At 35.3% G+C, this 13,108-nt stretch overlaps 1 protein-coding gene across 3 annotated transcripts in view; it reads left to right on the top strand.

Moving 5' to 3' along the window:
- The window catches only part of IMMP2L (inner mitochondrial membrane peptidase subunit 2), a 915,024-nt gene that overhangs the window by 229,928 nt on the left and 671,988 nt on the right, over window positions 1-13,108 (top strand). The window contains exon 5 of one of the 3 annotated variants that reach the window (XM_067042324.1): window positions 9,821-10,202. The exons of the other annotated variants lie outside the window; for them this stretch is intronic. Within the exon in view, the coding sequence (XP_066898425.1) occupies window positions 9,821-9,938 (118 nt within the window). The 3' untranslated portion in view covers window positions 9,939-10,202. Of the gene's footprint in view, window positions 1-9,820; window positions 10,203-13,108 lie in introns of those variants that run through there. 3 annotated transcript variants of the gene reach the window in all.

The following is a 13,108-nucleotide window of genomic DNA, read 5'->3' on the forward strand; positions in this document are numbered from 1 at the left end:
GATGATTAACAATACAAGAGGGATATGACTGGAGAAAGAATAGGTGTGTCTCAAAATTTTGATTTCCGTTGTTACGTGACCAATTTTACCTGAAGCTGACCTACCTTTTTTTTTTTCACGGTACGCGGGCCTCTCACTGTTGTGGCCTTTCCAGTTGCGGAGCACAGGCTCCGGACGCGCAGGCCCGGCGGCCATGGCTCACCGGCCCAGCTGCTCTGCGGCATGCGGGATCTTCCCGGACCGGGGCACGAACCGGTGTCCCCCTGCATCGGCAGGCGGACTCTCAACCACTGCGCCATCAGGGAAGCCCTGACCTACCTTTTTCTTTCGTTTTTCTGTGTATTAAGACATGATAGAAAAAGGGGAATGGAATAAATAAAAGTGAAGCAAAATGGAATAAATAAATGAAGGGTAATAAAATAGATATATTTAGTAGTCTGGTATCTCAGACACTGAGCCATAGACGAGGTATATGCTCCAGGGAGTTCAATTCCCAGGAACTCTTCTGCACCATCAGGACCAAATAAAAAAAAAACGGTGAGAACCTGCAATGTAAATGGGCACTGTTTTTCTGTAGTCATACATGTATGAAACGCCATGATATAAATTTTTTATTTCAAACGCCTTTATGAGCTGAGATTTTAATTCATATCTATAACATGAGTCCTTAAAAGTAGAGAGCCTTTTCAGACTGGGTCAGAGCTGGTATAGAAGAAGAGAGAGAGAGAAAGTATGAGAGACTTGAGAGATATAAAGTATGAGAGATTTCTGGCTCTGCAGATAATTCATAAGTTTTTACTCTTTCAGTTTCATTAAAATGAGTGTTTTAAGGCTATCAATTTTCCTCTTATCAGTGCTTTAAAAATATCTGATATGCAGGGTTTTCATTATTATTTTTAAAAGATATTTTTTGTTTGTATTTACTTTTACCCAAGAATTGCTTTTAAAAAAAAGTTTTTTAGGGCTTCCCTGGTGGCGCAGTGGTTGAGAATCTGCCTGCCGATGCAGGGGACACGGGTTCGTGCCCCGGTCCGGGAAGATCCCACATGCCGTGGAGCGGCTGGGTCCGTGAGCCATGGCCGCTGAGCCTGCGCGTCCGGAGCCTGTGCTCTGCAATGGGAGACGCCACAACAGTGAGAGGCCCATGTACCGCAAATAAAAAAAAAAAATTAAAAAAAGTTTTTAAAATTTCCAAGTAGGAAGGGGCTTTTACAAATCTGCTTAAGTAATTTCTAGTTTTATTTCATCGAAACCAGAGAGTGTTGCTTATAATATATCTTTTATAGAACTTTCTGATGTTTTCCTTGTGACCTAATGCATGATTAATTTTTGTGATGTTCTGTATAGAGTAAGGTTTATTTTCTGTTTCCAGGGTGTAAAGTTTAATATATATTCAGAGTCTTCATAATTCTATTTGTAGGGTTAAAAAGTGTTTTCACATTTTTAGTCCACCTGATCTGTCAGTAGTATGTTAAAGTTTCCTATCGGTTTTGCTCTGTCTGTGTCTCCTGGCATCTCTGAGATTTTGCTTTACAAAGAGGAATGCTGTGTTATTTGTTACATAGATATTCATACTTATTATATCTTCATTGAGACTTTCTATTTTTAATATTAAACAGTGTCTTTCTTTTTTACATTTAATAGTTTTTGTTTTGTGTTTTACTTTGTTTATCAGTGTTACTATCCCTTCTCATCTGTTTAAAAATTTTCATGGTATATTTTTGTTTAACTCTTTATATTTAGGCTTTTGACTCATTTTCTTTTAGGTTTATACCTTATATATTGTATGAAGTGAAGTTCTGCTTTATGAACCAGAATAGAAGTCTTTTCCTTTTAATAGGTATGTTAATGCCTCTAAAGTTATTGGAAAGAATGTTATGTTTGGTCTTAATTCTATCATATTATTTCATATTATAATCATTCTGCGTTTATGGTATATTTGCTGGATTTCTTTTACTACATGAGTTTTTATCTCTCTCTTATGTCTCTCTATTTGAACTTCTTTTCTAGCAGTGTTTTATTTTTGTTTTAGTAGTCACATTGTAATTATGGCTTTATTCCCAACGTAAAATTTTAACTCTTTAATGTCTGGTTTGTCGGCTTTCAATAGTATACCTACCTATTGCCTATACAAGTTTATTCTACTTTATTCTTTCCCTTTCCTTCTTATCCCATTGTTTTATCAGCATTGTTTCTACTTTGTGAGAACATTTAGTACATAATATATTGTGTATATCATATAGCATGTTATTTTCCTGTGTTTACCCTGTCTTTGTCTTATATATACAAATAAATATATAAATGCACACTGTTAATTTTTGGCTTAACTTTCCCAATAATTTCTTAGTTGGATTAAATTCATCTTCTAATAGATTTTTCAAGGACTTGTGGACACAGAATTGCTGTTGCTTTCCATGAAACCTGGTGGCAGGAGCACCAGTGAGAGCATGCTGGAATTTAATGTTTACGTTTATACTTACAAGTAATTGGAAGTTGAGAGGTTTCTGTCTTCCATTTATGTTGAGTCACAAGTTTGTGTAGTTTTATTTGTCCTCCCTGTTTTTTTGTTTTGTTTTTATTTTTGTTTTTTTGTTTTTTCGGATATGTTGCAACTTTGAGATTTACACCACTCCCACTGCTTCGGCAACCCAGAATCTTCTGTGTACGTTGATATCACTCAGTATCCTGTAGCAACTTTAATGTTTTTAAATTTTGCTTTGTATGAAATTCAAATATTGGATATATATGAAGACTTTCCAAAAGATGAGAGGATATTTTAAATAATTAAATTTATACATCATAGGCTTTATCAGACACATAGTTTGAGCAGGTTAGAAAAAAATGGATTCTGAGGTCTTACCAAGGTCTTACTAATGTAAAAATCAATGGCCTTTTGTCTCTGTGTTATTAATGTTTAGAGTCCCTAATGTGTTTTGTGGGACTAAATAATAAAACAGTGATTTTCTTTTTAACTGTGATTCACTGCTGATTCTTTTTGCTAAGATTATCTGAGACAACTATGTGTGTTTAGTAAATCCAAGGGCACGTTGAAGTTTCATGTGGAACAGTTACATGGGAATTTGCTGAAGCAATTACTCTGCTGTTTACTAAGTAATTATCCACATCACTTCCCAAGCTATACATCTCTCTCTTGCTCTTTAGCATTATGAACATCCCACCCATTGGTACGCACATTTTTTCTGCACCGTATCCAGCTGTTACCTACTCTAAGACATAACACATCTCTAATTTATATAGCTAAATCTTGCTTCACTGGGTCTTATAAATCTGAAGCCTTAATTTTTCGATGGCCAATTTTTCTGTATTCTTCAGACTTTGTAACACTTTAAAAATCTGTGGCCCCTGAAATAAATTTTGTATCAATAAGGAGCAAGAAGGAACAGTAATTTTCCTACTGGGGAAAACTGAGTAATCTTGTAAATGCGTTTCTAATTATCATTCTGTGAGCTCCTATTCATTTCTAGCTGCCATGGATTTCATTGTAACATGTCATAATTGGTGTAATATAGTTTAAGTTTTTCTTGGATTATATCAATTTTTAAAGCATCTTCAATATTCCTTTGTAACCTGCAGCTGAATTGAAAAGAACCCAGCTGTATTGACAATTTTCAAAATAACTTTTAAGAGCTTATAGGAAAGTATTCTGAGAGGGCTGTTCCAGTGGTACTCTTTTTAAAACTAATACAAGTTCTCTGAGTAAGATTGGATCATTGTACTTTCATTAGTTCTACTATGACTGAGAGGTCATCAAGTGGCTACCACAGTTCGCTTTTATGTTCTCCAGCCTAGCAATGAAAAGATGGAAAAATATGAGTGGCTCCTGTGCTTAATAGTGCTTTATTCCTGTATTTATCTCCATATATCATATATGGCTATATTTACCTCTCCTCTCCAAACAGGTGATAACGTATGTAGTTAAACCCCATTTTCACATTGAGATCAGGAGCTTTTTCATACGTAGACATCTGGAGAGTTCATTATTTTTCATATTATATGCTCCATGTTTTTCTGCTTCCATTTCTGACCTCAAGCAATTTGTGTCTCTCTCCTTCTACCTCTGCATTTATCTTGGGTAAACCAGAGGACTATATGATAGCATTTAAGTCATCAAGATAACGTAAGGTTGCTTTCTAGCTTCTAACTTATCTCTGAAAATAGTTAAATATTTTACTCTTTTATTCAGAAACAGTGCATTGATGAGCTAAGTTTTCCCATATTTCTTTAGCTTTTGTTTATTCACATATTGGAATATGGGGTTTGGAATAGATTATTTTAGATCATGTCCGTAATAAGTACCAGTACCTTCTTTTAAAATGGGATAAGAAATACATTGCAAAAAGGTAAAGTTTAAACTCTAATGTCATTGTGAACCCAAAATGTTTACCATTTGTCAGCTAATTTAGGAGGATTAAAGAATTGCAAATTAACAATTCAGGTATGGGGATCACCTTTCTAAATTTTTCTAAGTCAGTTTACTTGATAAGACAATAATCTGTAGTTGTCTATGTATAATTTAATATTATTTAGACTATGGTTTTTAGTGTTAATATTAACTAATTTAAACATTTATACTGGTCCTGTCCCCTCAAGATAACAGTAATCTTCATTTTGACCACTCTGTGAATATTATTACTCTTTCTAACTAATTTTGGTTTTCAGTAGACCAATTTGGGATTAGACATTTGAAGACCAATACTTAACGTGTTCATACTTACAGAAAAGAATAAAGCCATTCTTCTACATAAAGCTATGATTACCTCTTCACACCTAAGAAAATTAACAGTAACTCTGTAATATCATCTGATATCCTGTCCACAATTTTTCCCCAAAATGTTTTTGGTAGTTTATCTTTTTTTTCTGGTACGGAGACCAGTGAAAGTTTATAAGGTTGTTAAGTCTTATGCATCTTCTTGAATCAAATCCATTGCTTTCTGTTTGATAGCTGTGACTGTGATAAAGAGAAGTGGCTCTCTTGCAGTGAATATTCTTTCTCTGGAAAAAAAAAAATTAGGTTGGGAGTGTTTGCCACAAAATCACAGTGTCATGTAGTGCTGAAGCCCTTGACTAGTCTCCTTTGTTGATGGAAATGGAATTAACCTTGGAGGAAGCGGTATCATTTGCTTCCTTTGTTTTTCTCCTCTCTCCAACTTTCCTCTCCTTCTCTTTTCACTTTGCTCTTTGACTTCTGCTATTCCATATTCACAAAGCAGGAATGTTACTGGAGACTAAATATGGCTTTGAGAATTTTTGAATTGGGCAGTATAGGAGACAACTGAAAACAGAGCCATCTTTTACTTCTGGAGGGAGATTATGTATTACAATTTTGGAATTATTATAACTTTGTCTAAAATGAAGAGATATTTTATTTCTTACCTTTGGTCTTCATTAAAAACTGTTTGCTGTGGTTTTGAAAACTTAAAAACCTTCATTAAATTTAACAATTATTGGCTAAGCATTCTTTTTTGCAGTCTCACTGTTAAATATGGATAATTCATGTTCTTAATTGAGCTGTGATGATGGTCGAATTGCTTTTAAAATAACTAAAAATAATGAAAAACTCTTAAGTAAAATTTTTCTTCATATCTGTATAAACCTGAAAGAAATTAGAAGTGAGGAGATAAGACATTTACTCTTACTTGCTTTGGGAGATTTTATAAAATGTAACTTAAAAAAAATACTGTACATAATTTAAGCACACCATGTTTTACTGTATGTGACTTCAAGCAATAATAAATTAAAAATAACAGTGTTGCTCACAGTTCAGGTATAGGCAGAACAACATTATAGTTTAAATTCAAATTCTAGTAGATTATTAGTACAGTAAAATTTCACAAGGAGTTCAACCTTTCTAATAAAGAAATACAAACGAATCAACTGTGAGATGCTATTTTGACCTACCACATTGACAGTGCTGAACAATAATATGTAGTATGGGCAGGGGTTCAAGGGAATTGAAGTTATATCCTTGTAGTGGGAATGCAAAATTCTTAAATCTTTTTGGAAGGAATTAGATGATATGCATTAAGATTTACATCCTTTGATCTAGTCATTGCACCTCAAGGAGTTTTTCTTAAAGAAGTAATCAGAGAGCTACACAAATAATTACATGAAGTGTTTTATTACAGAAGGCTTCATAGTACTAAAGCATTAAAACAAAAGCATAAACACTGAAAAATAATGGAATGATTAAAAATATTTTGGTAGGTCCAAATGATTATCACAATATGCATTTATTTAAAATGACATTTTGGAATTTATTTACTGATACAGTAAAATACCTATAATAATATTAAATGAAAAAAGAATAGAAAATTGTATTTATTTTGCTTGCTTTCACTTTTGTATTGTTTAAAAATATCTACATACAAGACTATTGAAGTAAAATTTAGCAAAATGTTAACAAGTATTACTTATAATTTAAAGATAACAGATTTTTTAATGGTCCCATTATATGTTCATGTAAATGCATGTAAATTATTTTGTGACTAAAATCTCAGATTACCATTTTTTTCCTGTTGACTAAGCTATTGTTGGATTTTATGCTAGTAAAATAATATTCACCAAATACTGCATTCTCTGTGGGATAGCATTTGCAAAACTCATATATTTAGAGAACACAATTATGTCAGTGAAATGAAATTAATGAAATGGCATCCCACACAGGCACCATAATTTGCATATTAATTTCAGTTAATGTTTTTATGGATGTGACGGGCTTATTCTAGTTATATTTGATTAAAAAAAAAAACAGATTGTGAAGCAACCAAATGTTGAACAATTGTTCCAGTAGATTCACAGTATTCCAAAAAACAGCTTTAATATGTTATTTTTTGGCACTTTGACTTTGGTTTATTTACCTTTTATAGCTTTTTTTAAGTACAAATACATTTTGTCAATAAATAGGTAGTTGTTGATGCTGAGTATTTATTTTTTAATAATAATAATCCCCCCTGCCCCCAACACACATAACACCCCGGCAACCACCAATCTGTTCTCTGTATCTTTGAGCTTGTTTTCTTTCTTTGTTTTGTTTTTTGGTTTCTACATATAAGTAATATCATAAAGTGTTTGTCTTTCTCTAACTTATTTCACTTAGCAAAATCCCATCAAGGTCCATCCATGTTTGTCACAATTGGCAAGATTTCATTCTTGTTTTATGGCTGAAGAGTATTCTATGTGTATATATATCACATCTTCTTTATCCATTTATCCATTGATGGACACTTAGGTTGTTTCCCTATCTTGGCTATTGTAAATGATGCTGCAGTAAACATGGGGGTACATATATCTTTTTGAATTAGTGTTTTCATTTTCTTTGGATAAATCCCCAGAAGTAAATTGCTGGGTCATGTGGCAGTTCTACTTTTAATATTTTGAGGAATTTTCATACTGTTTTCCACAGTGGCTGCAGTAAGTTATGTTCTACCAACAGTGCACAGGGTTCCCTTTAATTCACATCTTCACCAACACATTATTTCTTGACCCTTTGATAATAGCCATTCTATGATGGTGATGAGTTGATATCTTATGGTGGTTTTGATTTGCATTTCCCTGATGGTTGGTGATGTTGAGTACCTTTTCATGAACCTGTTGGCTATCTGTATGTCTTTTTTGGAAAAAAAAAATGTTTATTGAGATTCTCTGCCCATTTCTTTAATTGAAAATTTTTTTTTTTTTTTTTTTTGCTATTGGGTTGTTTGACTTCTTTATGTATTCTGCATATTAACCCCTTATTGAATATATGATTTGCAAATATTTTCTCCCATTTGGTAGGTTGCTTTCATTTTGTTGATGGTTTCCATTGCTGTTCAGAAGATGTTTAGTTTGATGTCATCCCACTTGTCTATTTTTGCTTTTTTTGATTTTGCTGTTGGAGTCAGATTCAAGAAATCATCAAGACTGATGTCATATGAAGCTTACGACCTGTACTTTCTTCTAGAATTTTTATGGTTTCCGGTCTTACATTCAAGTCATTAAGCCATGTTGAGTTGATTTTTGTATATGGTATAAGACGGTGGTCTCATTTCATTTCTTTTGCATGGGACTGTCCAGTTTACCCAACACCATTTATTAGGAGACTGTCCTTTCCCCATTGTATATTCTTGCCTCCTTTGTTATAAATTACTTGATCTTACATGTTTGTGTTTCTTTCTGAGCTCTCTATTCTTTTTTTTTTTCTTTGATCCATGTGTCTGTTAACAAGAAGCAGCTTCTTTATAAGTTTTACAGTTTTTCTGTTTTTATTTTGATTAATTTCTTCCTTCTGACTTTGTTTTACTTTGTTGATCTATTTCTAGCTTTTGAGTGGAATGTTTAAATCACTTTTTTTTTTTCAAAATTTATGTATGTAAACATGTAATGCTATGGATTTTCTTCAGAGAAGTGCTTTTGCTATGATCTATAAATATTAGTTGTTTAATAGCTTGTTTGTTAATTTCCAGGTGAAAAGGTTTTACATTATCATTAATTAGGGGTTTTTTTGGTTATTATGTGGTGATCAGAGAACACTATTTTGGTGTATTTGTGTATCAGTATTAATACACTAAAATATAGTATCAGTATTAATTTACTAATATTAGTACATGTGTACCTCGGAGGTATTGTGGGTTGGTTTCAGACTACTGCAATAAAGCGACTATTGCAGTAACGTAAATCACACAAACTTTTTTGGTTTCCCAGTGCATAGAAAGGTTATATTTACATTTTACTGTAGTCTATTAAGTGTGCAATAGCATTATGACTAAAAAGCCAATGTACATACTTTAATTAAAAAATACAGCTATTGAAAAAATGGAACAGATAGACTTTCTTGATCCAGGGTTTCCACAAACCTTTAGTTTGTTAACAATGTAATATCTGGGAAGCATAATAAAGCAAAGCATGATAAAACAAGGTATGCCTCTATTGGTATATTTCTTTTTTTATATAAATTTATTTATTTTATTTTATTTATTTATTTTTGGCTGTGTTGGGTCTTCGTTGCTGTGCATGGGCTTTCTCTAGTTGCGGCAAGTGGGGCCACTCCCCCCTGCAGGCTTCTCATTGCGGTGGCCTCTCCTGTTGCAGAGCATGGGCTCTAGGCACGTGGGCCTCAGTAGTTGTGGCACTTGGGCTCAGCAGTTGTGGCAAGTGGGCTCTATAGTGCAGGCTCAGTAGTTGTGGCTCACAGGCTTAGTTGCTCTGTGGCATGTGGGTCTTCCCAGACCAGGGCTCAAACCCATGTCCCCTGCATTGGCAGGTGGATTCTTAACCACTGTGCCACCAGGGAAGCCCTATTGGTATATTTCTAAATTTTTGGATTCAGTTCTTGTTACCAACCAGACTTTGAGTTCCTTCTTCAAATTTGGCACCCAGAGATTCCTCTCCCTTAGTTTCAAATTTGTCTATATCCCAGAATTCTTTTGTTATCCCCTCTGCCTTAGCATTTCATTGTTTTGGAGAAGAAATGGATGATTCTGTCTGCATAATCCACTGTAAAATTGTGCTGAAGCTATGCTTGTATTTTCTTCAGTTTCAGGGTATCTTTACAATGTAAACTAAAATTCTGCATCTAACTGGTCAGTTCGACTTCAGTGAATATTTATTGAGACTCTGTTATCTTGTCACGTACTATTCCAGTGGGTCAGGCATAAAAGAATTTCTGAGACAGCTTCTTATTTATTAGTAATTGCTCAGTAGATATCAAGTCCTAGAGTCATGGCATCCATGTTCAGGTCAATTATTCAGGCAAAACTACAAATTGGAAGTCTTTATCTTAAATGCCTACAGGGATATTTCTTGGCATTGTTTTCTCTTGCAGAAATTATAAAGGTTCAGGCTTCCCTGGTGGTGCAGTGGTTAAGAATGCACTTGCCAGTGCAGGGGATATGGGTTCGAGCCCTGGTCCGGGAAGATCCCACATGCTGTGGAGCAACTAAACCCGTACGCCACAACTACTGAGCCTGCACTCTGGAGCCCGCGAACCACAACTACTGAGCTCACGTACCACAGCTACTGAAGCCTAGAGCCTGTGCTCCACCACAAGTGAAGCCACTGCAATGAGAAGCCTGTGTACTACAATGAAGAGTAGCCCCTGCTTGCCGCAACTAGAGAAAGCCTGCACACAGCAACAAAGACCCAACGCAGACAAAAATAATAAACAAATAAAATAAATAAAAATAAAACTTTAAAAAAATTATAAAGGTTCAAAAATGAAGGAGTGTACTTTTAAGTACTATGAATGAAGAATGCTGCTTATTGTGCTTTGGGTTTTAACATACTTTGGGTTTTAACATAGGCATTTTAGGCTTAAGGATTTGTATCATCATAACTGAAGGTAATTTAAGGTAAGTTACTTAGTCACAAAGGCAAAGATGAAAGTAAAGTCTTAGAAGTGTTTTACACAGCCTTTTAAAAGGCATGCTGAAGTTTTCTATACTAATTACTGTACAGTTCTATATCTCTTAATTAAATAAACTACTATTGTTTTCCCATTATTCTTGGACTTTGAAGTTTTGAGTCTAAGAGGATACTGAATTAATTCCAGGATTTCTTAATTTAAAGATTTAGGGCATAGTTACATAGTAACACCAGGGTTTGGATTTAGGACTACAATTTTGATTTGCAGATTTTTTAAGGACTTATTTTTTTATCACCCCCAGGATACGTTGCACATACCTGAAAAGCTCAATTTCAAAGATAAATAATTTAGGAGAAAAAGATTTTTGTAAGTTTTTTTCCCCAGTGGAGAATATTTGCATTTAACTTAAGACATTGAGTACATTATCTCAAATCAGAGATCTGAGCAGTTGTGAGCTTCCAAGGAGCACTTAGAATGGATGGAAAACATCCTTTATAATTACTGTCATTTATTTAATCAGTGTGCAGTGATTAAATCATGTAAGGAAGCAGTATTTTGATTAAAATCCTTTTCTTTCAGTAGAAGTTGTAATCTGCTGACACAGAGCCAGTTGGGTGCTGACTTAAACTCTCATAGTATGGACAGGTGCTTATTTGGTATGATGGGGAGACAAACAAGGGTAAGTCAGAGCTAAAGGCCAGCATCACTTGTTAGCTTCTCCATCAGTAAACTTTCCTGGATTCATTAGGAGTGTCCTGGAATTTCAGACAAACTCTTAGTTATTTTTTCTTTGGGCAGACCTAGAGAGTAGTTTAGCATAGTTCATGTACATTTTGCTAGCCATTTTTTCTTGAAGGAAGCACAGATTTGAGTACCCTCCCATCCCCTTATTTATTTATTTATTTATTTGTTTGTTCATTCATTCATTCATTCATTCGGTATGCGGGCCTCTCACTGTTGTGGCCTCTCCCTTTGCGGAGCACAGGCTCCGGACGCGCAGGCTCAGTGGCCATGGCTCACGGGCCCAGCCGCTTCGCGGCATGTGGGATCTTCCCGGACCGGGGCACGAACATGTGTCCCCTGCATCAGCAGGCAGACTCTCAACCACTGCGCCACCAAGGAAGCCCCCCCATATTTATTTATGCATTCTTTTATTCAGTTAATATCTATTGAGAGTATCATGTGTTCCAAGTACTGTGCTAGGCATCATGATACACATTTAGGATCTTATAGTCAGGGATGGAGAGAGGGAGAAAAAAATGTGAACAGTACAATATACCGTGATAATTGTAAGCTTGGGGTGCTTTTGGAGCACATAGATGGGCCAAATATGAGAGGTCTAAGAATGTTTCCTGGAGGACTACAAACTGAATTAAGCCCTGAGGAACAAGGAATGGTGGGACTTGGTGCTGAGAGAGTATGGATTACTCTCAATATACTATCAATTTAAGCACTCCAAAATTTTAGTATTGTTGGGTATGAAAAGTAGCAGTAATAAGAGAGGAGGCTTGAGAGTAAACAGTCAGATCATAATGGACCTTGTCAGCTGTGGTAAAGAGTTTGAACTTGAACTGAGGGTGGTGGGGGACCGCTTAAAGGTTTTAGGAAGATTACTCTGGCTGTGTTTTGAGGCATGCATTTTGGGGTCATGAAATCAGAGGCAGAGAGATGAGTTAAGAAACTGATTAAACAACCTGAGTTGGAAATGCTTAAGCAAACACTGAGGCAGTCAGTTGGAGAGAAATGAAGAGATTAAAGAGCTAACAAGAATTTGGACTGATTGACTGTGGGATGAAAGGGAAGAGGCAGGCATGACTCCCAAGCTTCTGATGTGGGTGAGAAGGTGGATGTATGGTTATGACATTGACTGAGGTGAATGAGTGGAAGGCAGTTTGGGGGCCTGGAGTTGTTCAGATTCATGCTAGAGAATTAGCGTCTGTCCTGAAATGACTACCTGAGCAGATGTTCTCCACTTGGCAGCAGTGTGCAGGCCGGGTGTGATCGGCTGTTGTCAAAGCCTCACATGACTTATGCCTGAGGATCAATGACTTGTCCTCTCTTTCTGAGTAGATGTCTTCCCAGGATGGAGGATGCTGTGGTGATGAGGGTACTTTTAAAAAGAGGCCTTTATATACAGAAATAAACAGTAATGAATATAGCTTACGAGGGAGGAAAGAGTTTCACTTAATAGTACTTAATTAAAAATATAGATGAAAGAGAAAAATGGAAGCAATTTTCATATAAAGTCATTGTTATCACCTATAAAATGTTGCACCTGAAATATTACCCATTAGTTATTCCCTAAAAGGCCTTGAGCATTGCCTGGAAGTGTGCCCTGAAGGTATGTTTTCAGCCAATGTTCTGGCCTTCCTTTAATCTGTTTCCTTTTTTTACACTTTATGCTATTTTAACTTTCTAGGAAAACTTAGGTGTTAAATGATCTACACTGGAACTAAAACTGTCTCTTTCTTAAAATAGTACCTATCCCTATAGAATATAGTTTCCCTTGAAACAGATGATGGGATTATTCTTGGGGGCTGGTCATTGGGACAATCAAATATATAACATTGGTAGATAATGAGAATTTTGGTAGTTTACTGGTAACATTCCCTTCTGCCTCTGCTTCCTTACCTCCTTCCGTGATCCATTCCCACCATCTCACCGGCAAAATGAGTCCTGCTTGGATCTGCTTTTCTGTGAATTTTTTACTCTTTTGAAAATAGCACCGTATCACATTTGGAACATATT

This window comes from Kogia breviceps, chromosome 9 (genome assembly GCF_026419965.1).
Source record: "Kogia breviceps isolate mKogBre1 chromosome 9, mKogBre1 haplotype 1, whole genome shotgun sequence".
Classification (NCBI taxonomy): Eukaryota; Metazoa; Chordata; class Mammalia; order Artiodactyla; family Physeteridae; genus Kogia; species Kogia breviceps.